Source organism: Cervus canadensis, chromosome 26, assembly GCF_019320065.1.
Source record: "Cervus canadensis isolate Bull #8, Minnesota chromosome 26, ASM1932006v1, whole genome shotgun sequence".
In the NCBI taxonomy this organism is placed as follows: Eukaryota; Metazoa; Chordata; class Mammalia; order Artiodactyla; family Cervidae; genus Cervus; species Cervus canadensis.
This window is the reverse complement of record NC_057411.1, coordinates 22,138,600-22,164,200: the sequence shown is the minus strand read 5'-3', so window position 1 is coordinate 22,164,200 and position 25,601 is coordinate 22,138,600. Positions and strand designations below refer to the sequence as shown.

The 25,601-nt window shown below is 37.2% G+C and overlaps 1 protein-coding gene and 1 long non-coding RNA gene across 2 annotated transcripts; one reads left to right on the top strand and one right to left on the bottom strand.

Annotated features, from left to right (window-relative positions):
* Positions 1 to 855: 855 nt before the first annotated feature.
* Positions 856 to 24,924, top strand: LOC122428260 (UDP-glucuronosyltransferase 2C1-like). The gene is made up of 6 exons (XM_043448165.1): positions 856 to 1,778; positions 10,623 to 10,771; positions 14,226 to 14,357; positions 19,875 to 19,962; positions 21,555 to 21,774; positions 24,410 to 24,924. The coding sequence occupies exons 1-6, from the start codon at positions 1,058 to 1,060 to the stop codon at positions 24,687 to 24,689; spliced, it is 1,590 nt and encodes a 529-aa protein (XP_043304100.1). The 5' UTR covers positions 856 to 1,057; the 3' UTR covers positions 24,690 to 24,924.
* Positions 1,929 to 3,704, bottom strand: LOC122428263. The gene is made up of 2 exons (XR_006265679.1): positions 3,436 to 3,704; positions 1,929 to 2,377 (listed from the first exon to the last, which is right to left on the bottom strand). It is a non-coding gene; the product is annotated as an uncharacterized LOC122428263 (long non-coding RNA).
* Positions 24,925 to 25,601: the final 677 nt, after the last annotated feature.

Genomic DNA, 25,601 nt, shown 5'->3' with positions numbered 1-25,601 from the left:
TTCTATATGTTCATTGGAAGGACTGATGGTGAAGTTGAAACTCCAATACTTTGGCCACCTGATGCAAAGAGATGACTCATTTGAAAAGACCCTGATGCTGGGAAGGATTGAGGGCAGGAGGAGAAGGGGATGACAGAGGATGAGATGGTTGGATGGGATTACCGACTCTATGGACGTGAGTTTGAGCAAGCTCTGGGAGATGGTGAAGGATGGTGAAGGCTGGCATGATGTAGTCCATGGGGTTGCAAAGTGTTGGACACAACTGAGTGTCCAACAGTAGAGACTCGGCAGGCCAGGACGGAGTTGTTTGGGATATTCAAAGTTCTGAAAGACAAAATATGTGACCTAAAATATTTTACTTGAAAATGATATCCTTCTTAAATAGGAAGAGATTGTTAGTTTCCAGACAATGAAAATATGAGTACAAATTTATAGACAAATATTAGTGGCTCAGTGGATAAATAATCTGCCATCAGTAAAAGAAATATTAGACAGGCCATTCTGTTCAATGAATGTTCAAATCAAATCAGAGGAAAAGATCCAAAAAATCTAGTCTTAATTGAATATTCATCAGATGATGATGAACTTTCTTAACATCATTTAGAAATTACTATGAATTGATGTCTAACTTCAAGTCCCCTGTTTTTGATATTCATGAAAAGAAGTTTTGAAAATCTCATTCTGAAATTTTTTATTTGTTTTGTTTTTTCTGTGGCTATTTCTTCCTGACCCTGGGATTGAATCCAGGTCTCCTGCATTGAGTGCAGACTCTCCCCCATATGAGCCACCACAGAGAAGCTTATAAAAGAAGTTGGAAACTCATTCTGAGGTGTTTCTCTTTTTCCCTTAATTATTTTATTGACATTATCGACTGTTTTTTGTTTTTTTTTCCTTCAAGGCAGTTTCATTTTGTTTTAATCTTTAATACAAAGTACATAAACCAAAGTTCAGTCCTACCTACTATATAAATTGATTGGGACAGTCAAGGAGAGATGTTTGGATTTTGAGTTTCATGCACTTGGTCCAAGTCCAGATTTAGTTTCAGCAAGAGTTGATTATGAAGACTGTGAAAGGCTTCTATGTCCTTTTCATGCTGCATCTATGGTTCTTTGACTCTGGAAGGACTGGAAAAATACTTGTATGGCCCATGGATTTTAGTCACTGGATTAATTTAAAGGTTATTCTGGATGAACTTCACCTCGGTGGGCATGAGATAACTGTCCTCGTACCTTCAACAAGTTCTCTGTTTGATCTTACCCAGATTCCCTTTAACGTGGAGATCCTTCAAATTCCAATAAGTAAAGAAAGTTTCATGGAAGAATTCAATGCTGGTCTCTACACACTTTCTTTTGAACTGCCGAAAGTTTCATGGTGGGCGAGACAAGTACAACAGACAAAACTGCTGAAAATTTTTTTAGAAACAGCCAGAAGAATCTGTGACAGTGCTGTCACAAACAAGGAGTTGCTCAGCAGGCTTCAGGAAGCTAAGTTTGATATCTGTATTGCTGATCCTTTAAGCTTCTGTGGGGAATTAGTGGCTGAGCTTCTCAATATTCCATTTATATACTCCTTTCGGTTTTCCTATGGGAATGTCATTGAGAGAAAGTGTGCTGGGCTTCCTATGCCTTCTTCCTATGTTCCTGGCATCATGTCAGGACTGACAGACAACATGACTTTCATACAGAGGCTGGAGAACTGGTTATCATATACAATAAGTGACCTGATGTATTCATATTTTGTATTTCCAGAATGGGATGAATATTACAGCAAGGTTTTAGGTAAGTGATATTTGCATGTAATAATGATTCTTATTTCATATGGAAAATGCAAATGTTTATCTGACTGTATGAAAGCTTAAAAAAGTTTTTCTTTGAGTCATACCCAAGCTCATGTTTCTTAACTGTTTTGAATAACAACAATAATAACAATTCTTTATCATTCTTTATTCTTTTCTTAAGCTTTTCCTTTTTTGTTTTGTTTTAGATTACTGAGTACTAAAAATTTATCAGAGATCAAATATTCTCTATGTTTATACATAAATCCTATTCAATGCTGCTATTTTTTTTTCCCGCAGGATATCTACAAAAACCCAAATCTGACAGTGTTTAAGTTCCATAACCTTGGGCTACGCTCTCTTGTTTACTTCTCCTTTTATATGCAGGCTTCCCAGGTGGTGCTAGCAGTAAAGAACCTGTCTGCCAATGCAGGAAACAGAGACAGAGGTTTGATGATTCTTGGGTCAGGAAGATCCCCTAGAATAGGGCATTACACCTTCTGTTTTCTTTCTGATTAACCTGCTGTTTCTCAGGCCTTCTGTTTGCATCCTCTGAAGGCTTGGTTTGCTGATTCCCAGGCTTGCAACATGATGAGTAAGAAACTGGAAAATAAATAAACATACATGGGTTTCATCTGCTCGTTGCCTTCCAAAAAAGAAAGAAACAAGAAATGTTTTTCTCTAACTAGACTTTTAAACGTATTTTATTGCTGCCTTATTGTTGCAGTTCCATTCATAATTGGATTAGAAATGAACTATTGAGCTTCGATCCTGAGCTTAAAGATTTTATCCGTTTCAGCAAGTCCTTCTATGCTTTCATTTTTCCTTTTGCATAACGTATATGCTTATTAAAAAAAAAAAAAAGGTTATATACTTGTGTTAAGGAGGATTTTGCAGAAGATTTTTGAGAAAGCTGTTGAAAGGGCCCACATGGGGGTCTCATTGATAAGATGGCTGGTTATGTCGACCTCACAAAGAAAGAATAAAGCACAGTGAGTGAGGCTGACCAAATTGCCCAAATGACATCCTGTTATCTCACTGGCGCCTATCTTCTCAAAGCTGTGAGACCACCAGATTCCAGACCTCCAGCTATGCGACCATCCCGTCAGGGAACTTTTCATTGGTGGGGTATAAGAAGGATTCCATCAGAAAGGGAGAAGGCTGGTTCTCCTTAAGAGCCAGTTGCCCTCTCTTTTCCCTCTAATGAATTTCCTTTTCTTGTCTGACTGCCCCGGCTCGCTCTCTTTTTCTCTGCACTTGCCTTACATTTTGGTGCCGAAACCCGGGAGGGAAGATCCACCGCAGCTGGGAGGCCCCCTCCCTGGGACCTCGAGTCCTAGCGATCGGCGGGAGGATCCCCCGGCCCTCAGCCCCTCGGCCTTGTGCCCCGTCTGATTCTGAAACAGCGGATGCCCATTTTAAAGCAGACTATTATTACTCTCCGCCAAAGTGCTGAGAACCGGGAGGCGCTCAGGTCCGAGAGAACCGGGTCTCTGGGGCCTTTCGCCTCGCTTTCTCTCGCCCTTGTTTAACTTCTCTATTCGGCCGCAACGGGAAATTCTCAATCCCAGCCCTCAAAATCTACTCCTCTGGGATGCCTTCTCCGAAACCTAAAAGCTTTGGGCTTCCAAGGGGAGATAAGACCAAAAAGACGTACTCACTATTCTAACACTGGCCGCAAAACCGACTTGATAACAGGTCCCAGTGGCCAGAAAACGGAACTCTTGATTCTAATACTCTACCGGAGCGTGATAACTTCTGCTGCCGCAATGGCAAGTGGTTAGAAGTCCCTTCTGTTCAGGCTTTCTTTGCTCTTCGCTCTCTGTGAATCCCCTTCTACTTCTCAAATACTCTCGGCCCACTCTGGGCCACATCCTCCTAATACAATGTCTCCTGATCCTTGTTCAGACTTTTCTTCTTCCTTCCACCTTTCCGACCACAGCCCACCCCCTATCGCTCCCAACCCCCTTGCAGCCGCTCCAGATCCAGTTCCACAACCTCCACCTTACCTCCCCTCCTCCCTCCCTCCTTCTCAAGGGCAGGCCGCTCCAACACCCCTCCCTGCCCAGCCTCAGACAAGCTCTGAGACCTCAGCCCCACCCTCTGCCCTGAGGGTTCCAAGGCTTTACCCTGACCTCCCTAGATCCCTTCTCCGAACAACTTTAAAGCAGGAAACTTCACCCCAGGACCCCGCTCCTTGCCCTGCTCCACGCCTGCCTTTACCTGAAGCAGCTGGAGGAGAAGGCACTGTCCAGGTTCACGTCCCATTCTCCCTCACCTTCTATCTCAGATTGAAAAGTGTCTTGGCTCCTCCTCCTCAGTCCCGGATAATTACTAAAAGAATTCAAGGATCTTACCCAGTCTTCTGACTTAACCTAGCATGATATTTACATCACACTTTTCTCCACTCTTCTTCCAGAAGAGAAGGAAGGAGTATGGAGTATGGCAAGCCTCTCAGCCGCATGCTGGTGAGATACACAGGCTATTAAGCCCCTAGGCTCAATGGCTGTCCCCTGAGACGATCCCAACTGGGATTATCAGGCAGGGAGACCGGGGTGAGCAGCCCATAATCATATGACTGCTTGCCTCATTGTGGACATTCAAAAGACAGGGCATAAAGCCATCGGCTTAGATAAGCTGCAGGGAAATAACTCAAAGACTAGATGAAAACCTGGTCCAATTTCTATCCAGGTTAACGGAAGCACTACAAAAATATACAAAATTAGACCCCACCTCAGCAGAGGGCACCATTGTCCTTAACACCCATTTTATCTCCCAGTCATCTCCAGATATCTGAAAGAAACTAAAAAAGACAGAAGACCCTCAAACCCCTCAACGAGACCTTTTAAATTGAGCCTTTGAGATTTCCAATAATCGAGAAGAACAGGCAAAGCTAGAGAAGGCCCAACCAGATCAGGCCAAATACCACTTTTTAGCCACTGCCCTACATGGCTCCAAGCCTTCATCAACCAACAAAGAAAGGAAGCCAACGGGCCCCTGCTTCAAATGTGGCAAAGAAGGCCACTGGGCCCGCTCATGCCTAAAGCCAAGGCCCCCTCCAGGTCCATGCCCCAGCTGTGGCATAAAGGGACATTGGAAGGTCGATTGCCCAAGTCCCCCTCCAGGGACCTGGACATTCCCCTCTTGGTCCCGAGCAGGAGTCCTCTGACCCAGCTCTGCTCAGCCTCCTCAGACTTGCCTCTGAAGTCTGAAGGTGCCCAGGGCCCCAGGCCCCAACTCTCATCACCTGTATGGAGCCCAGGGTAACTCTTACACTGGCAGGTAAGCCGATCTCCTTTCTCATTGACACAGGGGTCATTTACTCTGCTATGCCTTCCTACTCCGGAAAAACTAAGGTCTCTCAGTTCTCTCTTATGGGGGTTGATGGTTTAGTAGCTACACCACGAATAACGAGCCATCTTATCAGTGAGACCCCATGTGGGCCCTATCAGCCATGTTCTGCTTGCATTATTCAGTTAGTTTTTTAAAGATATAATTGACATGTTACTTTGTATGAATTTTAGATGTCAACAGAATATTGTTAATCTGCAGAAAAAATTGAAAATTTTAATTGAGCCAACCTTAAGATTATAACTTGGGAGACAGTTTTTTAGAAAGTTCTGTAAAAAGTCCTCCGATTAGAAATCAAAGCACAGTTATATGAGTTTTTGAGGTAGAGGGTTATACATCAAAGTTTATGTATCAGAGTAATGCCGGCAACTTACATAGGCCGAAGTGAGTGGTGGGTCATTGTGATAACCTTATAGGATTAAGGAGGGCATGTTTTCTCCTAAAGAGTTACCTTGCTAGCACTAAAAGGAAATTGCTTTGTTCATTTGTTTGTTTGATGAGTTGGTATTCCTGTGTCTTCTAAGGAGACCTAGTTAATGTGGAATATAGACATGCAATGTACGCTAAAGAGGAGGGTGGTGAGTGGCCCAAATGGCAGAGAAAAATTTATGTTACTTTTTTTTTGCCCTGCTTGAAATTCATTTTCTTTTATCTCAGGCATACAATGTAATAATTTTGTATTTATACATATTGTGAAGTGATCACCACAAGAGCTCTAGTTAATGGTCATCACCTCACGTAGTTACAACTTTTTAATTTTGAGATGAGAACTTTTAAGATCTACTCCCTTAACTCATTTCATATATACAATACAGTATTGCTATATGTAGTCAACATGCTGTACATCATATCCCCTGGACTTACTTATTTTATAAGTGAAAGCTTATACACTTTCACCACCTTCACCTACCTATTGCACCCACTTTCCAATCCTGGCATTTGGCAACCAACAACCTGTTCTCAGCTTCTATGAGTTCACTTTCTTTTTTGTTCTGTGTTTTTTTAAATATTCCACATTTAAGTGATTTCACATAGTTTTTGTCTTTACCTCTCTGACTTCTCTTACCATGATTTCCTCAAGTTCCATCCATATTGAGGCAAATGACAGGTTTTTTTTTTTTTCTCATGACTTAACACTATTTCATGGTATATGTAATCATATTTTCTTTATCCATTTTCTCGTTGAAAAATATTTAGAATTTTTCCATATTTTGGCTACTGTAAACAATGCTATAGCACTGTTTATAGTGAACATGGGAGGTGGTAGCAGTTTTATCATTTTATTTTTTGATGGACCTGCCTACTGTTTTCCAGAGTTTTGCACCAGTTTACATTCCTACTAACAGTGCACCAGGGCTCCCTTCTCTCCATATCCTCACCAGCATTTGTTATCTCCTGTCTTCATGGTAATCATATTAACAGGCATGAGGTGATAGCTCATCGTGGCTTTAATTTGCATTTTCCTGATTAGCATTGGGGAGCACCCATTTATGTACTTGTTAGCCATTTGAATATCTTCTTTGGAAGATTGTCTATTCAAGTCCTTTGCTCATTTTTACTGGAGAAGGGCATGGCAACTCACTCCAGTATTCTTGCCTGGAGAATTCCATGGACAGAGGAGTCTGGCAGGCTGCAGTCCATGGGATCACAAAGAGTTGGACATGACTGAAGTGACTTAGCATGCATGCACACATGATCATTTTTACATTAAATTATTTGTTTTATATTTTTGTACTCAGTTGTATGAGTTCTTTAGACATTTTGAATGGCAATCCTGTATCATATATATGGTTTGAAAATATTGTCCCTAATTTTATAGGTTGCCTTTCCATTTTGTTGATCATTTATTTTGCTGGTCACAGTCTTTCTAGTTTGAAGTAGTCTCATTTGCTTATTTTTAATTTTGTTGTTGCTTATGCTTTTGGTATCATGCTTAAAAAATCACTGAAGACTCATATCAAGAAAAGTTTCTGCCATGTTTTCTTCTAGGAACTCTATGGTTTCAGATCTTACACTGAAATCTTTAATCCATTTCCAGTTAATTTTGTAGTGGAGTAAGATTGGAGTCTAGTTTCATTTTTTTCATTTGAATATCATTTTTCTTTTTTATTCAAGTAAGGATTATTTAAAAGATGATCTTTTCTCATTGAATATTTTTGGCTCCCTTTTGAAATATTAGTTGATCATATATGTATGGGTTTATTTTGTGGCTTTTGATTCTGTTCCACTTGTTCATGTACCTGTTTTTATGCCTATACCATATGGCTGTGATCACTATAGCTTACAATATTGCCTGAAATCAGAAATGTTATGCCTGCAGGTTGCTTTGGCTTTTAGGAGTCAGTTTTAGTTTTACATACATTTTAAAGTTGCTTTCTTTTTTTTTTTTTTTTTTTTTTACTCTTTTGGACAGAAATATCTCTAATAATGTGTCATTACTAAAAGATTAGTTTATTACTAAATTTAAAAAATTTCCTTTATAGTTGTAATCTTTTGTTTTATATAGATCTTTTCATTTTCCTTATTTTCAGCACATTCTAAATTTCTTATGAGAAATCACTTCTTCAACAATTCAGAAACAGTATGAGTGTTTCTAATGAAGTATGTTGCCCAGGAATATGCTGTGTGTTCAACAAGGCATAAGACCTAATCCAAGTGGACATGTAACATTGTGATAGTTTCTAGGCATTTTGTGACAGAAACATGTGTTTATTTCTCTAGACTTGACCCTAAAAATCTTTGGCCACCTCATGCAAAGAGTTGACTTATTGGAAAAGACCCTGATGCTGGGAGGGATTGGGGGCAGGAGGAGAAGGGGGCGACAGAGGGTGAGATGGCTGGATGGCATCACCGACTCGATGGGCATGAATTTGAGTAAACTCTGAGAGTTGGTGATGGACAAGGAGGCCTGGTGTGCAAAGAGTCAGACACGACTGAGCGGCTGAACTGAACTGACCCTAAAAATAGGCAGAAAGTGTTGCACCCATCACTCACCTATGTCTAAAGTACAAGGTACAAAAGGCAAAACTGAGAAAAGGTCATTGATATCTCATCCTGATAACATTTTCTCAACCGTGGATCAAGAAGTGACTGATCTACAGCTGGATCTAAGAGTTTTGTTTACTCCTAGTTCCAGCAGTTTGGTACTCAGCCTAGGAACGTAATTTAGTGTGAAGTTAGTGATAGGACATAACTCTTGTCTCTGATTCTTTCCTAGCTCTTGGCACCTGAAATATTCTTTGGGAAATATATCAATAATCTGAAAAAAAAAAGAATAAAGGCATAAAATAGAAGGAAAACATTTCTTTTACTTATAAATTTAAAAATATTATTAGATATAGACTATCATTCAGAATCAATTTATAATCTCCATTATAAAATGAATTCCGAGTATATTTTTTCAAATTAAAAATATAACATAATTTATGTAATTATTAACTTTATTATGTATGAATATGTTCTAATAATTGATGATGAAACAGATAAGATTGCATCTGCTTCAGAATATTTTGAGGAACTATTTATAAACAGTTTTGGAGGAAAAAGAATGTTAGGATAATATTATTAGGTTAGACACAAAAATAATCAATGTCTAATAAGGCAATAAGATCATAATTTAAGAGATGACTTTTTCTACTAAATGGAAATATGCAAGTTATCATTTAACTTCACAGTATCTAAAAACAAAAATCTGCAGTAAATCACTAACAAATAACAATATAGAACATAGATACATTTTTCTAAAGATATAAATAATCTTTGAATTGTCCAGTATCCAACAAATGCAACATCATAACACAAAAAGTGGTATTGCTTTGGAACTTTGGGAAATGGTTTTCCAAATATGAGATATTGGCTCACAATCTTTACTCAGATCAATTATAGTTTTTGTGCAATATTGCCTTCCTTTCAATAAGATGCTTGAAGTGCATTAGATTAATAACAAGAATGCAGATTTTAACTAAAAAAGATATTATTTGATAACAAAAGAAGGCAAATCAATGACATGACCCCATAATTATAGTCATAGGCTTATAACAAAGAAAAATGAATGCATTTATCCACACAAACCACATACCTTAATGCTCATAACCACATTATTCATAGAGCCAAATATGAAAACAACACAAATATTTGACAATTACTGAATGGATAAAAAAAATGAAGTATATCTGTACAAAAGTATTATTCAGAAACAAAAAATCTTGAAGTACTGATACATATGACCTTAGGAATCAATCTTGAAAACTTGCTAAATAAAAGAAGGCAGCATAAAAGACCACATAGTGTATTTAAAAGGAAGAATTGTATGGTGTAAATTATATGTCAATAAAATTGTCATTAAAAGAGCAGAGGAGTAAAGCATTTCAGAAAGAAAATAAGATTATACCCATAGCTGACATTTAAGGCTCTAATATGAGGTCTATACTAGGTCTGAAACTGAAATTTGAATACTTTGGATGTTACCAGAATCAGACCCCTAAATTACTGAGATTTGCTTGTGATCTCTTAAGCAGATAGGTTTCTCTGGCAATTGAAAAATCCCTCATATTTTCTAATCAAAACTTCAGCACTCTTAGAATATCAAGGAAAACATTTTTTGAAAAATCATGTGGTGAGAATCCAAATAGCTATAGTTTCTTTTTATTGGTGATATGGAGTACATATTTCAAAAGAACACTGACATTCTGAATAAGGGTCCTTATACCACAGTAATTATATAAATTCAGAAATGAAACTCTTGCTCCAAACTAAGGAAAGCGATTTAATTCAGAGTCACTAATTTGAGCTGCTATTATGTTAATATTCACATGCTTTCCACTTCTTTTGAAAGGGGACACTTTTGTCAACAAGTAGGTCAAAATAGAAAATATTTTGCCACCAGATTATGACGCAGTGCTCTATCTTCACCAAAGAGGACAGAGTTTTGTGAAACTAATTTTGTATGGCAAAGAAGATAATCACTTGAAGATTTTTATTGTATAACATTTCCATTCTGGATAGGATGTACTTAGTAGTAACAGAACATTTCCAATACCAGAAAAGAAAACAGTGGTTCAATTTAAAAAGTTGCTTATTTTTAAAGCTTTCAGAGACTTTTGGAGCAATGAGGATGAGATAAATTGAAATTCCAGAAGAGGAGGAGACTGTACCACACAGTAGGCTGAGGTTCACTGGCTGAGTTTCTTGTTCATTGCTAAGAGCACCTGCTGATTCTGAGCATGGAGTAGGGCTCAGGTGTAGCTCAAGCTGAAAGATTCTGTTGGTAGAGATAAAGCAGAAGGTCTTTGGTTATTCCATACTTAATTCTGTGTTTGGTTCTTCATAGTCTCAGTATTTTGTACTCTTGGAGGGGAAAAAGACTATTGATTTCTCTTGGGTTGCATAGAACTAATATTGGTTCTTTAAAGATTTTTCATGGGAAATTCGATGATAAAACATGTCCCACCTAGCATATCAAATGATTTTCCCTCTATCATCTTTCATTTTTATTCAGGAAAATCTGCCAAATTATGCGAGACTATGGGAAAAGCTGAAATGTGGTTGATGAGAACTAACTGGGATTTTGAATTTCCTCACCCTTACTTACCTAACTTTGAATTTGTTGGAGGACTGCACTGCAAGCCTGCAAAACCCTTGCCTAAGGTAATTAAATGTGTCTTTTTGCCTCTCTCAGTATTTACCTCCTGGAATGATTTGTAGTTTATTTTTTCTAGTATTTGATATTGAAACTGAAAACCTAGACACAAGAATTAGTGGGACTTATCCGCATTAGACTTTTATGCTACCAGATTTTCTACACCATTGTGGTAATCATTACTGATGCTAATCAAATATGCCAGATGTTTAGCTAAAATAAAATTCCCAGCCCCTGAGTTTAGTGAAATTGTCCAATATTCTCAGGGCAATGAGAATGAGCTAAAGAGGCATGTGTAACTTCCATATCCAACTCTTAATTGTCAGATGCACTTATTCCATCCAGAGTTCTCTTTCCCTTTGTGATGTGAACGGCATGTGTCAATCTGAATCTTGATTAAAAATACATGCAATAATAGATGAATATATGGTAAAAGAAGCTGTTGCTATAAGACACTAAGATTCTGGAGCCTTTTATTTACTTGTTTATTTTTGGCCATGCTGCTGCAGCATGTGGGATCTTAGTTCCTTGACCAAGATTGCACAGCCGTCCCCTGCCTTGGAAAGCAGAGTCTTCATCCCTGAAACAGCAGGGAAACCCCAAGACACTGAGATTTTTGTTGCAAGGTATTCAGCATAACCTAGTCTAAGAAATGGACATAGTAGAGAAATTATGATACTTTGAGAAAAGATTAAATAGAGGTGTGGTGGCTCACCCAAAATCCTGGCAGAACTTACAGTAATGATTTGTTTGGTTTAAGTAGAGGAAAGAAATTAGTCTGGAAAGATGATCACAGGGTAAGTTATGAAAAAAGCAAATGAGCAATACTAAGTAGTCTTTGGATAGAATCCACCTGGAGTGGTGGAGACCTGGGTTTAAGCAATAACGTGATACAACTTACCATTTCATATATTTTGGTTATTGAATTAGTTGGAATGGAGTACAATTTAAATGGGCTGAGATGGAATTGGGGGAGAAATAGGTGCAATAGTTTCAGAAAGACTTTATAGAAATCCAAACTGCAATATAATAATAATTTTGAGCATAAATGGAAAGAGTTAGTGAATATTTACAAAGAAAGTCAGTAAGATTTTCAGATAGACTGGAGGTGGCAGTTAAGAGTGACAGTTTCAGAATTAATCCTTGGCTTTGTATTTCTTGGATATGTCATACCTTTATATTTACTATTTTGTATGGGAATTTAGTAGAGAATATTGTAATTTACAAAGTGAAGAAGGAGAAAGGAGCAATTTTGAGGAAAATGGTCAACTCATGTTTGTATAAGCTGAATGAGGTACAATGCAGTATCTAGCAAGCAGCTATTAAACACACTGTTTTAATCACAGGAGACAGGTCAATGAAGTATTTTTGAAGTTTTTAAAATTAATAAACTATTTTCAGAGACATTTACATTCACATCAAAATCTTAAAGCACAATTTTCAATATTTTGAAAAGATAGATGATGTTGGATATCCATTCTACATTGTCATAAGCATTTTTTCAGCTCAGAAAGTAATCCTTCAAGTATTCCAAGTTGTTTTTTTCCCATGATTTTTAATAAAAGATCTATGCCTTGTAAAAATTCAGTTCTAAAATCCTAGAAATAAAATGTTGGAATAGTGTGAGGCTTGCTGATAAACAGATATACTAAATGGCTCAAAAATATTTCAGAATTCTTCTATTGTCTTAGTATTGACCAATAACACACATATGTATGTGTAATGTTTAATGTGTATGTATGTGTAATGTGTGTATTTAAATATTTATATATCAATAATGTGGCATCAAGGATCAACCTGTTATTTTTTTTGCAGGGTGTCCAGAAAGCATAAGAGCTTTGTAGATTTTCCAGTGAGTCCCTGTCTCCACCCACCAGAGAACACTAGGGCTCTGGGGCCCCTACAAAAGCACAATCACATCTCTGCAGTCACATAATGATATGCTCTCACACATATGAAAAACAAAAAAGATTCTTAAATCTATGATATCAGTAGGGTTCTTCAGTGGTAGCAAGCATTTTCATAACATTGAATTATTTGAATAATTTGTATTGCTAATGCTGGTTCAGTAATATCCCTAATTACAAAAATTAGACAACAAAGGACGCTAAATCAACATGGGTTATACAGCTACAAGAGTCAATGCAAAGGTGCAAAGTAAGGCATAAAGAGGGTGAAGAGTAAAGTAATCATGAGGTTTGAGGCTCTAATAGAAAGGAATATGATGGAGAACCTGGTGAAACTTGAACCTTTTCACGAACAATAACAACTTTTGTGTGCTATTTCAGAGTTAGTGCGTGTAAAATGGTAAATGATGAGTAAGCCAATGACTAATTCAGTTCTCTTTATTGCCTTTTAGCACCCTCTCCACAATGCTCCAAATGAATAACATTTGATTCTTAAGTAGTTCTGATGCTTCACCTCATATTTAGCCATCGATGCTAATAAGATTTATCCTTCATTTTCTACTGAAGCACAGTCAGTATAATGACATACTTTTGGTACAGTTACTTTTTTCTGTTTTCTAAATTTCAGTTTTATTTTATATTGCTTAATTTTTCTCTTGGTAGAAGGTTCCACAGCACATTTAGAAATGAGGTAGCTATATAACTTCCTGACTGGACAAGTAATGCAGAAGTTCTTATAATGCATACTCTGAGAATGACAGTCATATAATAGACACCTACAGCATCACATTCAAAGTAAAATGACATATTTAATCATGCTGAAGTAACTTAGAAATTTGGTTGTAACACCTACAGCTGTGTGAAAGTGAAAGTCACTCAGTGAGTCCAGCTCTTTGGGACCCCACGGACTGTAGCCTGCCAGGCTCCTCTGTCCATGGAATTCTCCAGGTCAGAATACTGGAGTGAGTAACTATTAACTTCTCCAGGGGATCATACCAACCCAGGGACCAAACCCAGCCCTCCCGCATTGCAGGCGGATTCTTTACAGTCTGAGCTACCAGGGAAGCCCAAGAATACAGGAGTGGGTAGCCTATCCCTTCTCCAGCAGATCTTCCCACCCAGGAGTGGAACTGGGGTCTCCTGCAATGGAGGTGGATCCTTTCTTTCCCAGCTGAGCTACCAGGGAAACTCTGTAGCCTTGGACAAATTACTTAACATTTCTGAGATAGCTTTCTCATCTGCAAATCCATATATATTACTTTAGTTACCCTGGATCAGAGTCAAATGATATAAGTAAAGGGCTCAGCAATGGCAAAAGATACATATAGTCAATAATTTGTAAAGACATACACACACACACCTCTAATGTGCTAAAAGGGAACCTCCAAGTTAAATAATTTTTAATTTGCCTATTAACCAATGATTTCAGGTCATATTCTGTACTCTGAAATGGTTAACATGAAAAAATAGAATCATTCTTAGTTCAGGCACATTGAGAAAAGGGTGTGACTCATAACTCTACACTCTCACATAACAAAGACTGTTTTCTTCACAGGAGTTTGAAGAGTTTGTTCAAAGTTCTGGAAAAGATGGAGTCGTGTTGTTTACTCTGGGATCAATGGTCAAAAACCTCACAGAAGAAAAGTCTAAAATGATTGCATCAGCTCTTGCCCAGATTCCACAAAAGGTCAGATATTTATATTTTTTGAGGGAGGGGCAGCTATTTTAGAATCTAGGAAAAACTCTTTAATTAAAAAGTATGCTTCAAAATGTAGAAGTTATTGGTATTGTTATTGTCAATTTAACTGAGATATAAAAAAAGTACTAACTGTGAAAACAACACATGTGATTGATATCCTGGCATTGCTAACAGGAAAACATACTGCAGAATTTTCTTTAAACAATGAGCTAATACTGAATCATTCACTACTGTTAATCAGTAAGCCTTGTGCCTAGATTTTAAACCTTTCATGTAATCTAACATTGTTTTGTTGTTTGTATTATTTTGTTTTAATATAAGGCACAACTTTAATTTAATGAGTTGCAACTGCCATGATTGAAAATAAAAGAATATTTATTTTAAATATTTTAAAATATTTATCTTAAATATTTTAAAGACTATGATATTTTAAATTATAGTCTTGATTCACAGGATGCCTTGGGACTATATTTCCTTATAGTTAATGGATTTGGATCAATCAGGACCTGGTTGAGCCTTGAAGTAACAGCCTAGATTCTTGGGATACTCCTAAACAATGATTCTTCTATTTAAATAATTGAAAACTTTAATAATATTAATACAATAAAGATTTATGTAGTTCACTCTATGATGTTACCCTAAATTATAATTTTTATTGATACTATTCTAGGTTATAACTGAATAATGTTCTTCTTAAACTCCCAAAGACATTTTTTCCCCTAGCTTTAGTTAAAACGGAGAATTACCTGTAATGTTAAGTTACAAATGCTCACAATAATTATTGTATTCATAGCCAAATTACTTTCACAAATTGTTTTGTGGAAGCAGTACCTTTTCAATATTTAATGTAAAAAAGCATCTTCGTAATAATATTGAATTGTATTAAAATATACAATGCTTAGGGGTTAAACCAGGACAGAATCTGAAGCACCAAGACCAAGACCTCTCTCTCTGCATAAACAAAATTGTTCCAGCAAAAGCTATCTGAAGTAATGATATTTGAACTCTGGAATCTAAGTACTTGCAACTCACAGTGGAAAGGTTGGGTGGAAATTGTGGTTAATTTCAGTCAATTTAAGGCCTTTAGAATAGCAGCAACTTGAAAGTCTCCATCACCCAGCCTCACAGTAGCCTGCATGCCTGTATTCCTGGTGTGATTTGCAGCAGCATAAGAGGCAATAGAGACTTTAACCTCCAAATACTGTGTGTCTGCAGTCTAATTGCTGACTACTGCCTGTGATAATTGAGGTGAGGCACAAAAGTTGGCCACAGTCATTTCAACCTTCACTGGAAGATGCAATTTCCAGGAACTTTAAAGCATAAGCCTATATATATATATATATATATATATTTTTTTTTAATTTCCTGTTTTTGTCCACTTCGGAGCAAGTCATTGAATTAGGCCTTCGAAAAACAACCTCACCCAGTGGAATTTAGAAAGCTATGTGCAGGTCCATGAAAAGACAATGGTTCGTAAAATATCTAGAAGGCCTAAAGGTTTAACCTCAGCCTGTTTCCTGGCAAATAAAAATGCTTCAAGAGTCAAACAAACAAATATACAAAGCAAACCCTGTCAAAGGGGCAAATCAGATTTCCAGAGTTAGAATCTTGTTTAAAAATTCAGTGTACACATTTCAACCAATATCACAAGACATAGAAAGTTAGATGAAAGTATAGCCCAATCAAAAGAATGAAGGGGGAGAAAAGGAATAAAATAAATTGAGAAAAACAATTTCTGAGACATCCTAGATTTTGGAATTACTAGAAACAAATCCTTTAAAAACTCTGTCCTGAAGATGGACAAAGTAACAAAGGAAGACAATGATAAAGAGAAGAAAATGATACAGGGACAAAAGGAAGTACTGGCAATGAGAAATAAATTATTTTTTAAAAGAATCAAAAAGAAATTGTAGCGTTAACAGTTACAATAATTAAAGTGAAAAATTCACTGCAGGGGTTCTAACTCAGACATGAGGCAAAACATCAGCAAATGTTCAGCTCAGTTCAGTTCAGTTGCTCAGTTGTGTCTGACTCTTTGAGACCTCATGGACTGCAGGGACAGGAAAATTTGGCCTTGGAATACAGAATGAAGCAGGCAAAGCAGGACAAAGGCTAATAAGAGTTTTGCCAAGAGAACGCACTGGTCATAGCAAACACCCTCTTCCAACAACACAAGAGAAGACTCTACACATGGACATCACCAGATGGTCAAGACCAAAATCAGATTGATTATATTCTTTGCAGCCAAAGATGGAGACACTCTATACAGTCAGCAAAAACAAGACCAGGAGCTGACTGTGGCTCAGATCATGAACTACTTATTGCCAAATTTAGACTGAAATTGAAGAAAGAAGGGAAAACCGCTAGACCATTCAGGTATGACCTAAATCAAATCCCTAATGATTATTCAGTGAAAGTGAGAAATAGATTTAAGGGACTAGGTCTGATAGACAGACTGCCTGATGAAAAATGGACGGAGATTCATGACATTGTACAGGAGACAGGGAGCAAGGCCATCCCCAAGAAAAAATGCAGAAAAGCAAAATGGCTGTCTGAGAAGGCATTAGAAATAGCTGTGAAAAGAAGACAAGCCAAAAGTAAAGGGGAAAAGGAGAGATACACCCATTTGAATTCAGAATTCCAAAGAATAGCAAGGAGAGATAAGAAAGTCTCCCTCAGTGATCAATGCAAAGAAATAGAGGAAAACAATAGAATGGGAAAGACTAGAGATCTAGTCAAGAAAATCAGAGATACCAAGGGAGCATTTCATGCAAAGATGGCCTCAATAAAGGGCAGAAATAGTATGGACCTAACAGAAGTAGAAGATATTAAGAAGAGGTGGCAAATATTAATAAAGGATAATTGAAATTATCAAGTTTGAGGAACAGAAAAAGAAAAAAGAGAAGAAAAATGAACAAAGTCTAAAAGTTGTGGGGATCCATCCTGTGAATTAGCATATATACTGTGGGAGTCCCAGAAAGAGAGAAATTGGCAGATAGCATATTAAAGTAAATAATGACTTAAAATAGCCCCAATTTATTAAAGGTATGAATCTGCACAAGCTTCCCAGATGGCGCTAGTGGTAAAGAACCTGCCTGCCAATGTAGGAGACTTAAGAGTTGTGAGCTCGATCCCTGGATCAGGAAGATCCCCTGGAGGAGGGCACAAAACCCACTCCAGTATTCTTGCCTGGAGAATCCCATGGGCAGAAGAGCTTGGCAGGCTATAGTCTACCAGGTCGCAAAGATTTTGACATTACTGAAGCAGCTTAGCACGAATGAATCCATACCTCCAAGAAGCTTAATGAATTTCCAGTAGGATAAACTCAAAGCAACCTACATTAAGACATATTATAATCAACTTCTTGAAAGCCAAAGATAATGAGTAAATATTGAAAATAGCTAGGAAGAAAGAATTCATTACATATATGGTATCTTTAATACAGTGATCAGCCAATTTCTCATCAGAAACCTTGGAAAGACAGTTGATAAATTCAAAAGTGTTGAAAGACAAAATTGCTAACAGAATTATATATGATGAAAATATCCTCAACATTGAAGTACAAATTAAGACATTCCCAGAAAAGCAAAAGTTGAGGAACATCATTAACACTAGATTTTAAAAAATGCAAAAGGAAAGCTTTCTGATTGTAATAAAAGTCTGCTAAACAGTAACACAAAACTATATGAAGAAATAGAGATCTGCAGTGATGTGAAATTGCAGTCAATTCAATTATAAAAGTTAGTATTTTTGTAGTTTTGGCTGGTATATCTAACTTTTAAAAATCTCAAAAATTTAATATATAAATGCTTAAAAACAATTATGTAATTAGGAACACAATGCATAAATATATAAATTATGACAACAGTAAAAGAAAGAGGATGAATCTCTTCCTTTTTCTATAAAGAAGCTGAGTTATTTTCTGCTATTGGATCAGGAGGTCAAGGAATAAGGCATGAGAGTAATTAGAAAATATCTTTTTAAATTAATGAAAACGCAAGAGACAAGAAAATATATGGTGAGAAAGCAGGGCCATAGAAAAATTTTTAATTATTGAATTTGAATTTGTTTAGTAGTTAAGTAGTGTCCGACTCTTTTGCAACCCCATGGACTATAGCCCACTAAGCTCTTCTGTTCATGGGATTTTTCAGGCAAGAATATTGGAGTTGGTTGCTGTTTCCTACTCCAGGGGATCTTCCCAACCCGAGGTCTGAACCCATGTCTACTGTGTTGACAAGCAGATTCTTTACCAGTGAGCTGTTAGGAAAGCCCTTATAGCTTTATGTGACTACATTGAAAGAGAGGAAAGATCTAAAACAAGCAACCTAAGATTATACTTTAAAGAACTATAAAAAGAAGGCTAGCTGAACCAACATGCAGCCAAAGCAAAGAAGTAATGATTATTAGAAGTAATTATTATTAGATCAGAGATAAACAAACAAAAATAGGTTAAAAATAAAACAGGACAAATCAATAAAATAAAAAACCAGCACTTTTAAAAAGTCAGCAAAATTATCAAACATTTAGCTAAACTGGAAAAAAGAAAAAAGAGAGTTGATGCAAAAAATTAAAATTAGAAATGATCCTAGGGAGATTACTAATGGATTTGTAGAGATAAAAGATTATAAGAGAATGTAATGGCAGTGTGGCTCAGATGGAAGAGTAGAAAGACCCCCTAGCTCACCTTTTTCCTCAGGCACACTAAAATAGATCCTATTTACAGACCAGTTATTGATGTGAACAAACAGAAGATGGGCTGTAAAGATCTTCTACACCTAAAGGTATAAAGAAGGAACCACAATTAGATAGACAGGAAGGATGGAGAAGGAATACAGTCAAGACTCATATCCCCAAGTAGGCTAATTAGCAGAGGTGGTTCCCAAAGACTGAAAGGTTTGAGCCCAATCCTGGACTCCTTAGCCCAGATATTCTGTGCTCAGAAGTCAATCTCTCAGAACACTGACTTTGAAGGCCAGTAGGTATTACTTTCAGAGGAGCCAGTGGCTCATAGTAGTCAGTCTGATCTCAGGGAAATTTAGCAGGTGGTGGCTTGAAGCAGGATGTCAATTCCCTAACCAGATATTGAAACCAATACTCAATTCTATATCACTACCAAGTATATATCAAAGGTCAGAGTGCTAACAAGCTCTTAGGTAAATAACATCTGTCCCCTTTACGCCTGAAAATTTTGTTGCTAAATGCCCCTTACCAGAATAACCTAGTAATGCCAATACATAATTGTTTCAGGTAAAGATTGTCCTTTTTCTCTTCATCTTCTAAGTGAGAATTAACCTGTTAGTATATAGATGAGGATTATTGTAAGCATTTGAAAATATGATTGTAGTGCCAATAGTTTAAAAGCATTCATTACTTAATTACTAGGGCCTCATTGCTTGTGTAATACCTGAAGGCATTAAACCTGATTAATTCTAAGTTAACTGCCTCCTTCTGACAGGATGTGGTTCTAAAAATCTTCAAATGAAGTAAAGACACTTGCCTTAACAGGTTCTGTGGAAATATGGAGGAAAGAAACCAGAAAATTTAGGAGCCAATACCCGGATATATGAATGGATTCCACAGAATGATCTTCTGGGTAAGGCCAAAGAGAAGAAAATCAAACAGAAATAAAATAAGGGATAATCTGAACGATTACTCAATAACAAATAAATCCAAAAAAATTGTATTCAAAATAAGAAATAAAAACCTTAATGGCTTCTTCACATTTCTTCTGGAGTTTGTTAAAGAAAAAAATTATCTATGACACTTGTTAAAGACTTGTAAAGTGAAGTGAAGTGCTGTGAAAGTTGCTCAGTCGTGTCTGACTCTTTGCTACCCCATGGACTATACAGTCCTCGGAATTCTCCAGGCCAGAATACTGGAGTGGGTAGCCTTTCCCTTCTCCAGGGGATCTTCCCAACCCAGGGATTGAACTAGAGTGTCCTGCATTGCAGGTAGATTCTTTACCAAGAATCCCAAGCTATCAAAAAAGCCCCCCCGCAAGACTGTAAAGAACACTTTATCCAAGACCATCAGGATGAATACTACTGCAATAGACTTTCACAGAAAATCAGAGATTGGACTCAACTCTGAGTCAAAAAGGAAAAGTGGATTTATAGGCAAAGTACAGAGTGGATGGTCATTAGATGAAAAATTAATAAGAGTAAGCATCACAGACAACGGGGGAGGGATTCTGGCAAAAACAACTGAATCAGATTCTTTCTGAAGGCAGGCCAGAGTGATCAGGTATCAAATAGGGGGATGGTGAGGGATGAATCAACAATCAGAGAGGTGATCAAATATCAAGGTTTCAAGAGTCTAGGGAAACTGACTTGATAGGATGCTTGCTAAAATGAGGTAACGCAGAGAGAAAAAAGAACCCCCCAAACCAGGACCTGGTTGAGAAGAGTTCAGAGGAGCCTGACTAGACTTTGGTCAAGGGTAGAATCTTTTTCAAGCTCTAACATAAATATGGAGTTTATAATTCTTCCACTTATGATATAATCTCTGCCTCTTCAGAATCAGGGTAAAGGAAAGTACCTTTAGATCAGGCTGTCATTACTTTTTGCATAGAATATGGCAACACCTTCCTGACTCTCTGTATCCATTTTCTCCTCTGCATGCATCCACCTCTCTGCAATTTCCCTGCCTTAACTATTTGGGGAAAAAAAAATCTGGTAAATCATTTCACCATCTATCATATTACAAATGGCTCCAGATTACTATAAAATTACACGCACAATTCTGTTTTCTTAAACAGGTACTTAATGAACTTGCCTTGGTCTATCTTTCTATTCTGTGCTGCCAACATTCTCACATTGAAACCCTGCATATCTCACCTCCCATGTCCCATTCACAGAAGCATTTTTTCTTAAATCCCTCAATCCTGTTTATTAGAGCATCCTCATCCCAGTTACTTGTCCAATGGCAGGTACTCTCCATCATTTAATTCTGCACAAATTTTTCAGAGGTTTATGGAACGACTCACTTGCTGGAATCACTAATTGCTGCTTAGCCTGGAATAATCAATTGCTACTTTCTTTAGCACCTATAGGAATCTATATGTGGCTTCACTGCACACAATCATATAGAAGATGCTACCTAACTGAATTCATTATTTATAGAGATGTTATGGCTTTCTGTTTCTATTTCAATTTAGAATACTGATTTTTTTTTTTTTCTTTTTAGGTCATCCCCAAACCAGAGCTTTTATCACTCACTGTGGAACCAATGGGATCTATGAAGCTATCTACCATGGGGTCCCTATCGTGGGAATCCCCCTGTTTGGTGATCAGTTTGGTAATGTTGCTCGTGTTAAAGCCAGAGGAGCAGCTGTTGAAGTAGACTTGCAGAGAATGACGAGTTCAGATCTGCTTAACGCTTTGAAGGAAGTTATTAACAACCCTACGTGAGTATAAAGTACCCAGTTTTCTGAGAAACATTGGTATTTTAAAAGGAGTAATTGTTTCATTCAGTTTAATTCAATACTTTTATATAAGCACCAGGACGTATCTAACATCAAATAAATTATTGTCATATACTTCTCAAATTCTATGAAAATATTTACCTATTGTTGTTACTGGAGAATAGATTTCATCCTCAAAGAAATGCTAAATTTATTTAAATCAGCTATTTTTATTTATTTATTTTTTTTAAATTTATTTATTTATTTATTTATTTTTTTCAGTGGGTTTTGTAAAATCAGCTAAACTATTTTTAAAGAGTCACACATACTTTTGCTAATATTAGTTTTTGTTCATGTGTGTGTTCAGTGCTAAGTTGTGTCAACTCTTTTGCAACCTCATTGACTTTAGTCCACTAGTCTCCTCTGTCTGTGGGATTCTACAGGCAAGAATACTGGAGTGAGTTGCCATTTCCTTCTGCAGGGGAAATGGAGATTTTTATATATTAAAACCTATATAATCCAGGGGATCTTCCTGACCCAGGGATGCAACCCACATCTCTTGCAATGGCAGGCAGATTCTTTACCACTGAGCTACCCGGGAAGCCATTTATTATGCCTTTAAAATTACAGATATTACTACTATAAAGAATTTAGGCAATGTGACAGAAATATAGAAAAATAAAGTTGAAAAAATCACTTAGTTCTCTTCAGGTATCTATAACCTATTCAGTTCAGTTCAGTTCAGTTCATTCGCTCAGTCATGTCCGACTCTTTGCGACCCCATGAATCGCAGCACACCAGGCCTCCCTGTCCATCACAGACTCCTGGAGTTTACTTAAACTCATGTCCATCGAGTCAGTCATGCCATCCAGCCATCTCATCCTCTGTCATCCCCTTCTCCTCCTGCCCCCAATCCCTTCCAGCATCAGGGTCTTTTCCAATGAGTCAACTCTTCTCATGAGGTGGCCAAAGTATTGGAGTTTCAGCTTCAGCATCAGTCCTTCCAATGAACCCCCAGGACTGATCTCCTTTAGGTTGGACTGGTTGGATCTCCTTCCAGTCCAAGGGACTCTCAAGAGTCTTCTCCAACACCATACTTCAAAAGCATCAAATTTTTCAGCGCTCAGCTTTCTTCACAGTCCAACTCTCACATAACCTATTCCCAGTATAAAAATATTACTTCAGATATTTCTTTGTGCTAATTTTTAAATAGAAAAGAAAAAAATGTATAAAAATGGGACCAGGCTGCATTTTGGGACTTCCCTGGTGGCTCAGATGGTAAAGACTCTGCCTGCAATGCAGGAGAGGTTCGATCCCTAGGTCAGGAAGATCTCCTGGAGAAGGGATTGGCCACCTACTCCAGTATTCTTACCTAGAGAATTCCATGGACAGAGGAGCCTGGAGACCTACAGTCCATGGAGTCGCAAGAGTTAGACACAGCTGAAGCAACTTTGCACAGCATGCTTGGCATATATATTCCTGAATGATTTGTTTTTATTAATTTTTTAACCTGACAAAATTTTTTTCTACGTCTCAGAGCTATTGTTTTTTCCTTGTTTTCCTGAATACATCTAGAGGTACTTATTCATTAAATTCTTGTATATTAAGAAAGAGCTGTCTTTTCTTTTCTTTTTTTTTTTAACCAAATGGTGACAGGGTTTTGCATACTTTTTTTCTTGGCTAGAAACAGAACTTTCTACATGTATTTCATTATTTTTCTACAATTTAATGTTCTGTACTCTCTATCAATGATAACTGCACTTCAGTGTGGGAGAATAACCTTCCTCCTCCATCTCCTTCACAAACCCAAAGGATTACTTCCTCTAAGTGAGCCATTAAAAACCCTAAACCTAGAGCCTATTTTACAGAGAGAAGGAACTCAGAAAGAGAAAAACAAATGTATCAACTCATATATACAGAATCTAGAAAAGTGGTACTGATGAACCTGTTTACAGGGGAGAAATAGAGACACAGATGTAGAGAGGATGGTGTTGTGGACACAGCAGGGGAAGAAGTGGGTGGGGCAAATTGAGAATAGCACTGATATACCATCGACTTACTCTCAGCCCCTACTTCTTGCTCAGAGGATCACATCAGGCTTCTTGTTTTCATCTGGAATGTCAGGGCCATGAAAATCTCAGACTGAAAACTTTCCTGCTGCTGTTGAAAACTAGCTTCTTTTAGCACTAATAATCTGAACTGAATCGGGGAGAGGGAAGAGGAGTACAGGAAGAGATATTTTCTCATAGCTCTGCCCCTCAAATGCTGCTTCTGTCACTATTATGTTCCCAGCACCACATTCAGCAAAAAAGATCAAAATTCTGTATTCTCAAATTACATATTCTACATTCCTCTTTCTGAATCTTTAAAATGTTACTTCCAGTTAGAAATTCTCCCCTACCTCCAATTATTATAGAGACTATGAAATATCCAACAAGTTTCAGTTAATAAACTACCATATCTAGAAGTATCTCAAGAGGAAAAAAACTTTCATGTATATTCTGCATTCTTGGTGATATCATTTATGACATAATATATTCATAATTATGTAATATACTTTTAATAGTATATAACAATTTTAGGTATATCATGTCCTTAACAAAATTTTCAAGTGGCTATCTATATATTCAATCCTTAGCTATAAAGAGAATGCTATGAAGTTATCAAGAATTCACCATGATCAGCCTGTGAAACCCCTGGACCGAGCAGTCTTCTGGATTGAGTTTGTCATGCGTCACAAAGGAGCCAAGCACCTTCGCCCAGCCTTCCATGACCTCACCTGGTACCAGCACCACTCTTTGGATGTGATTGGCTTCCTGCTAGCTTGTGTGGCAACTATTCTATTCCTGGTCACTAAATGTTGCCTGTTTTGTTGTGGGAAGTTTGGTAAAATTTCAAAGAAGAAAAAGAGAGAGTAGTTTTTGTTTTTTGTTTAACAGTTGGACTAGAAACCTTGATGCAATCCATCTGAATTATCCCAGCCACTGATTTGAACAGATTCCTACTCTCTTGAGTTCTCGTCCATTCCTCAGCTTATCAAGTCAAACTGTCACTCCAAAAATATGCTGCATGATTTATAATTATGGTTTAAAAGACTCTTTTCTTTAAAAAGAGAGGCTAAACAAATAAACACATAAAAGTTGCTACCATTAACGATGCGGTGGTTTACTTCATTCATTGCTTTCAGTTCAATCAGTTGAGATGCTGTTTGAGGCCTTAAGAACATAGGGAGTAATTCTATTTTCAGCACTAACCATATTGACTATTTCCTTAATATCTGACATGATTTTGGGTTCCATATGTAATAATTATTGCACATATTCTAAAGGAACTAGACAAGGAGTAATGTAGTGCACACTCTAGTCAAAACTTCCTTTCCAGTCAAGATGATCAGGCGATTCATAGGGTTTCTACTCATCTGTAAAGTACATTTTACACCATCAATTTTCTTTCATATCATACATTAGATGTTGTCCCTCTTGGAATACAAACCTTTGCTTTGTCTTTGATTTGAAGATTGCCCTTCATTTGGATATTAGTAATGATAGTACTCATTTGATAATAATAATAGTACTTAATTTGTATTGTAACACTTCATAGCTTCAGACAACTAGTGATTAGCATGGTTGTTGGTATGATGGAGCAAAAGTAAATGACTGGAATTTAATACCCATCCTTTCAAAGTAACAATTTTTAAACATTTATTTTAATTAATTTATATATCTTTCACTGTGTTATGTCTTCATTGCTGCACATGGGCCTTCTCTAGGTGTCGTGAGCAGGGACTACTCTAGTTGTAGTCCATGGGCTTTTCATTGAGGTGGTTTCTT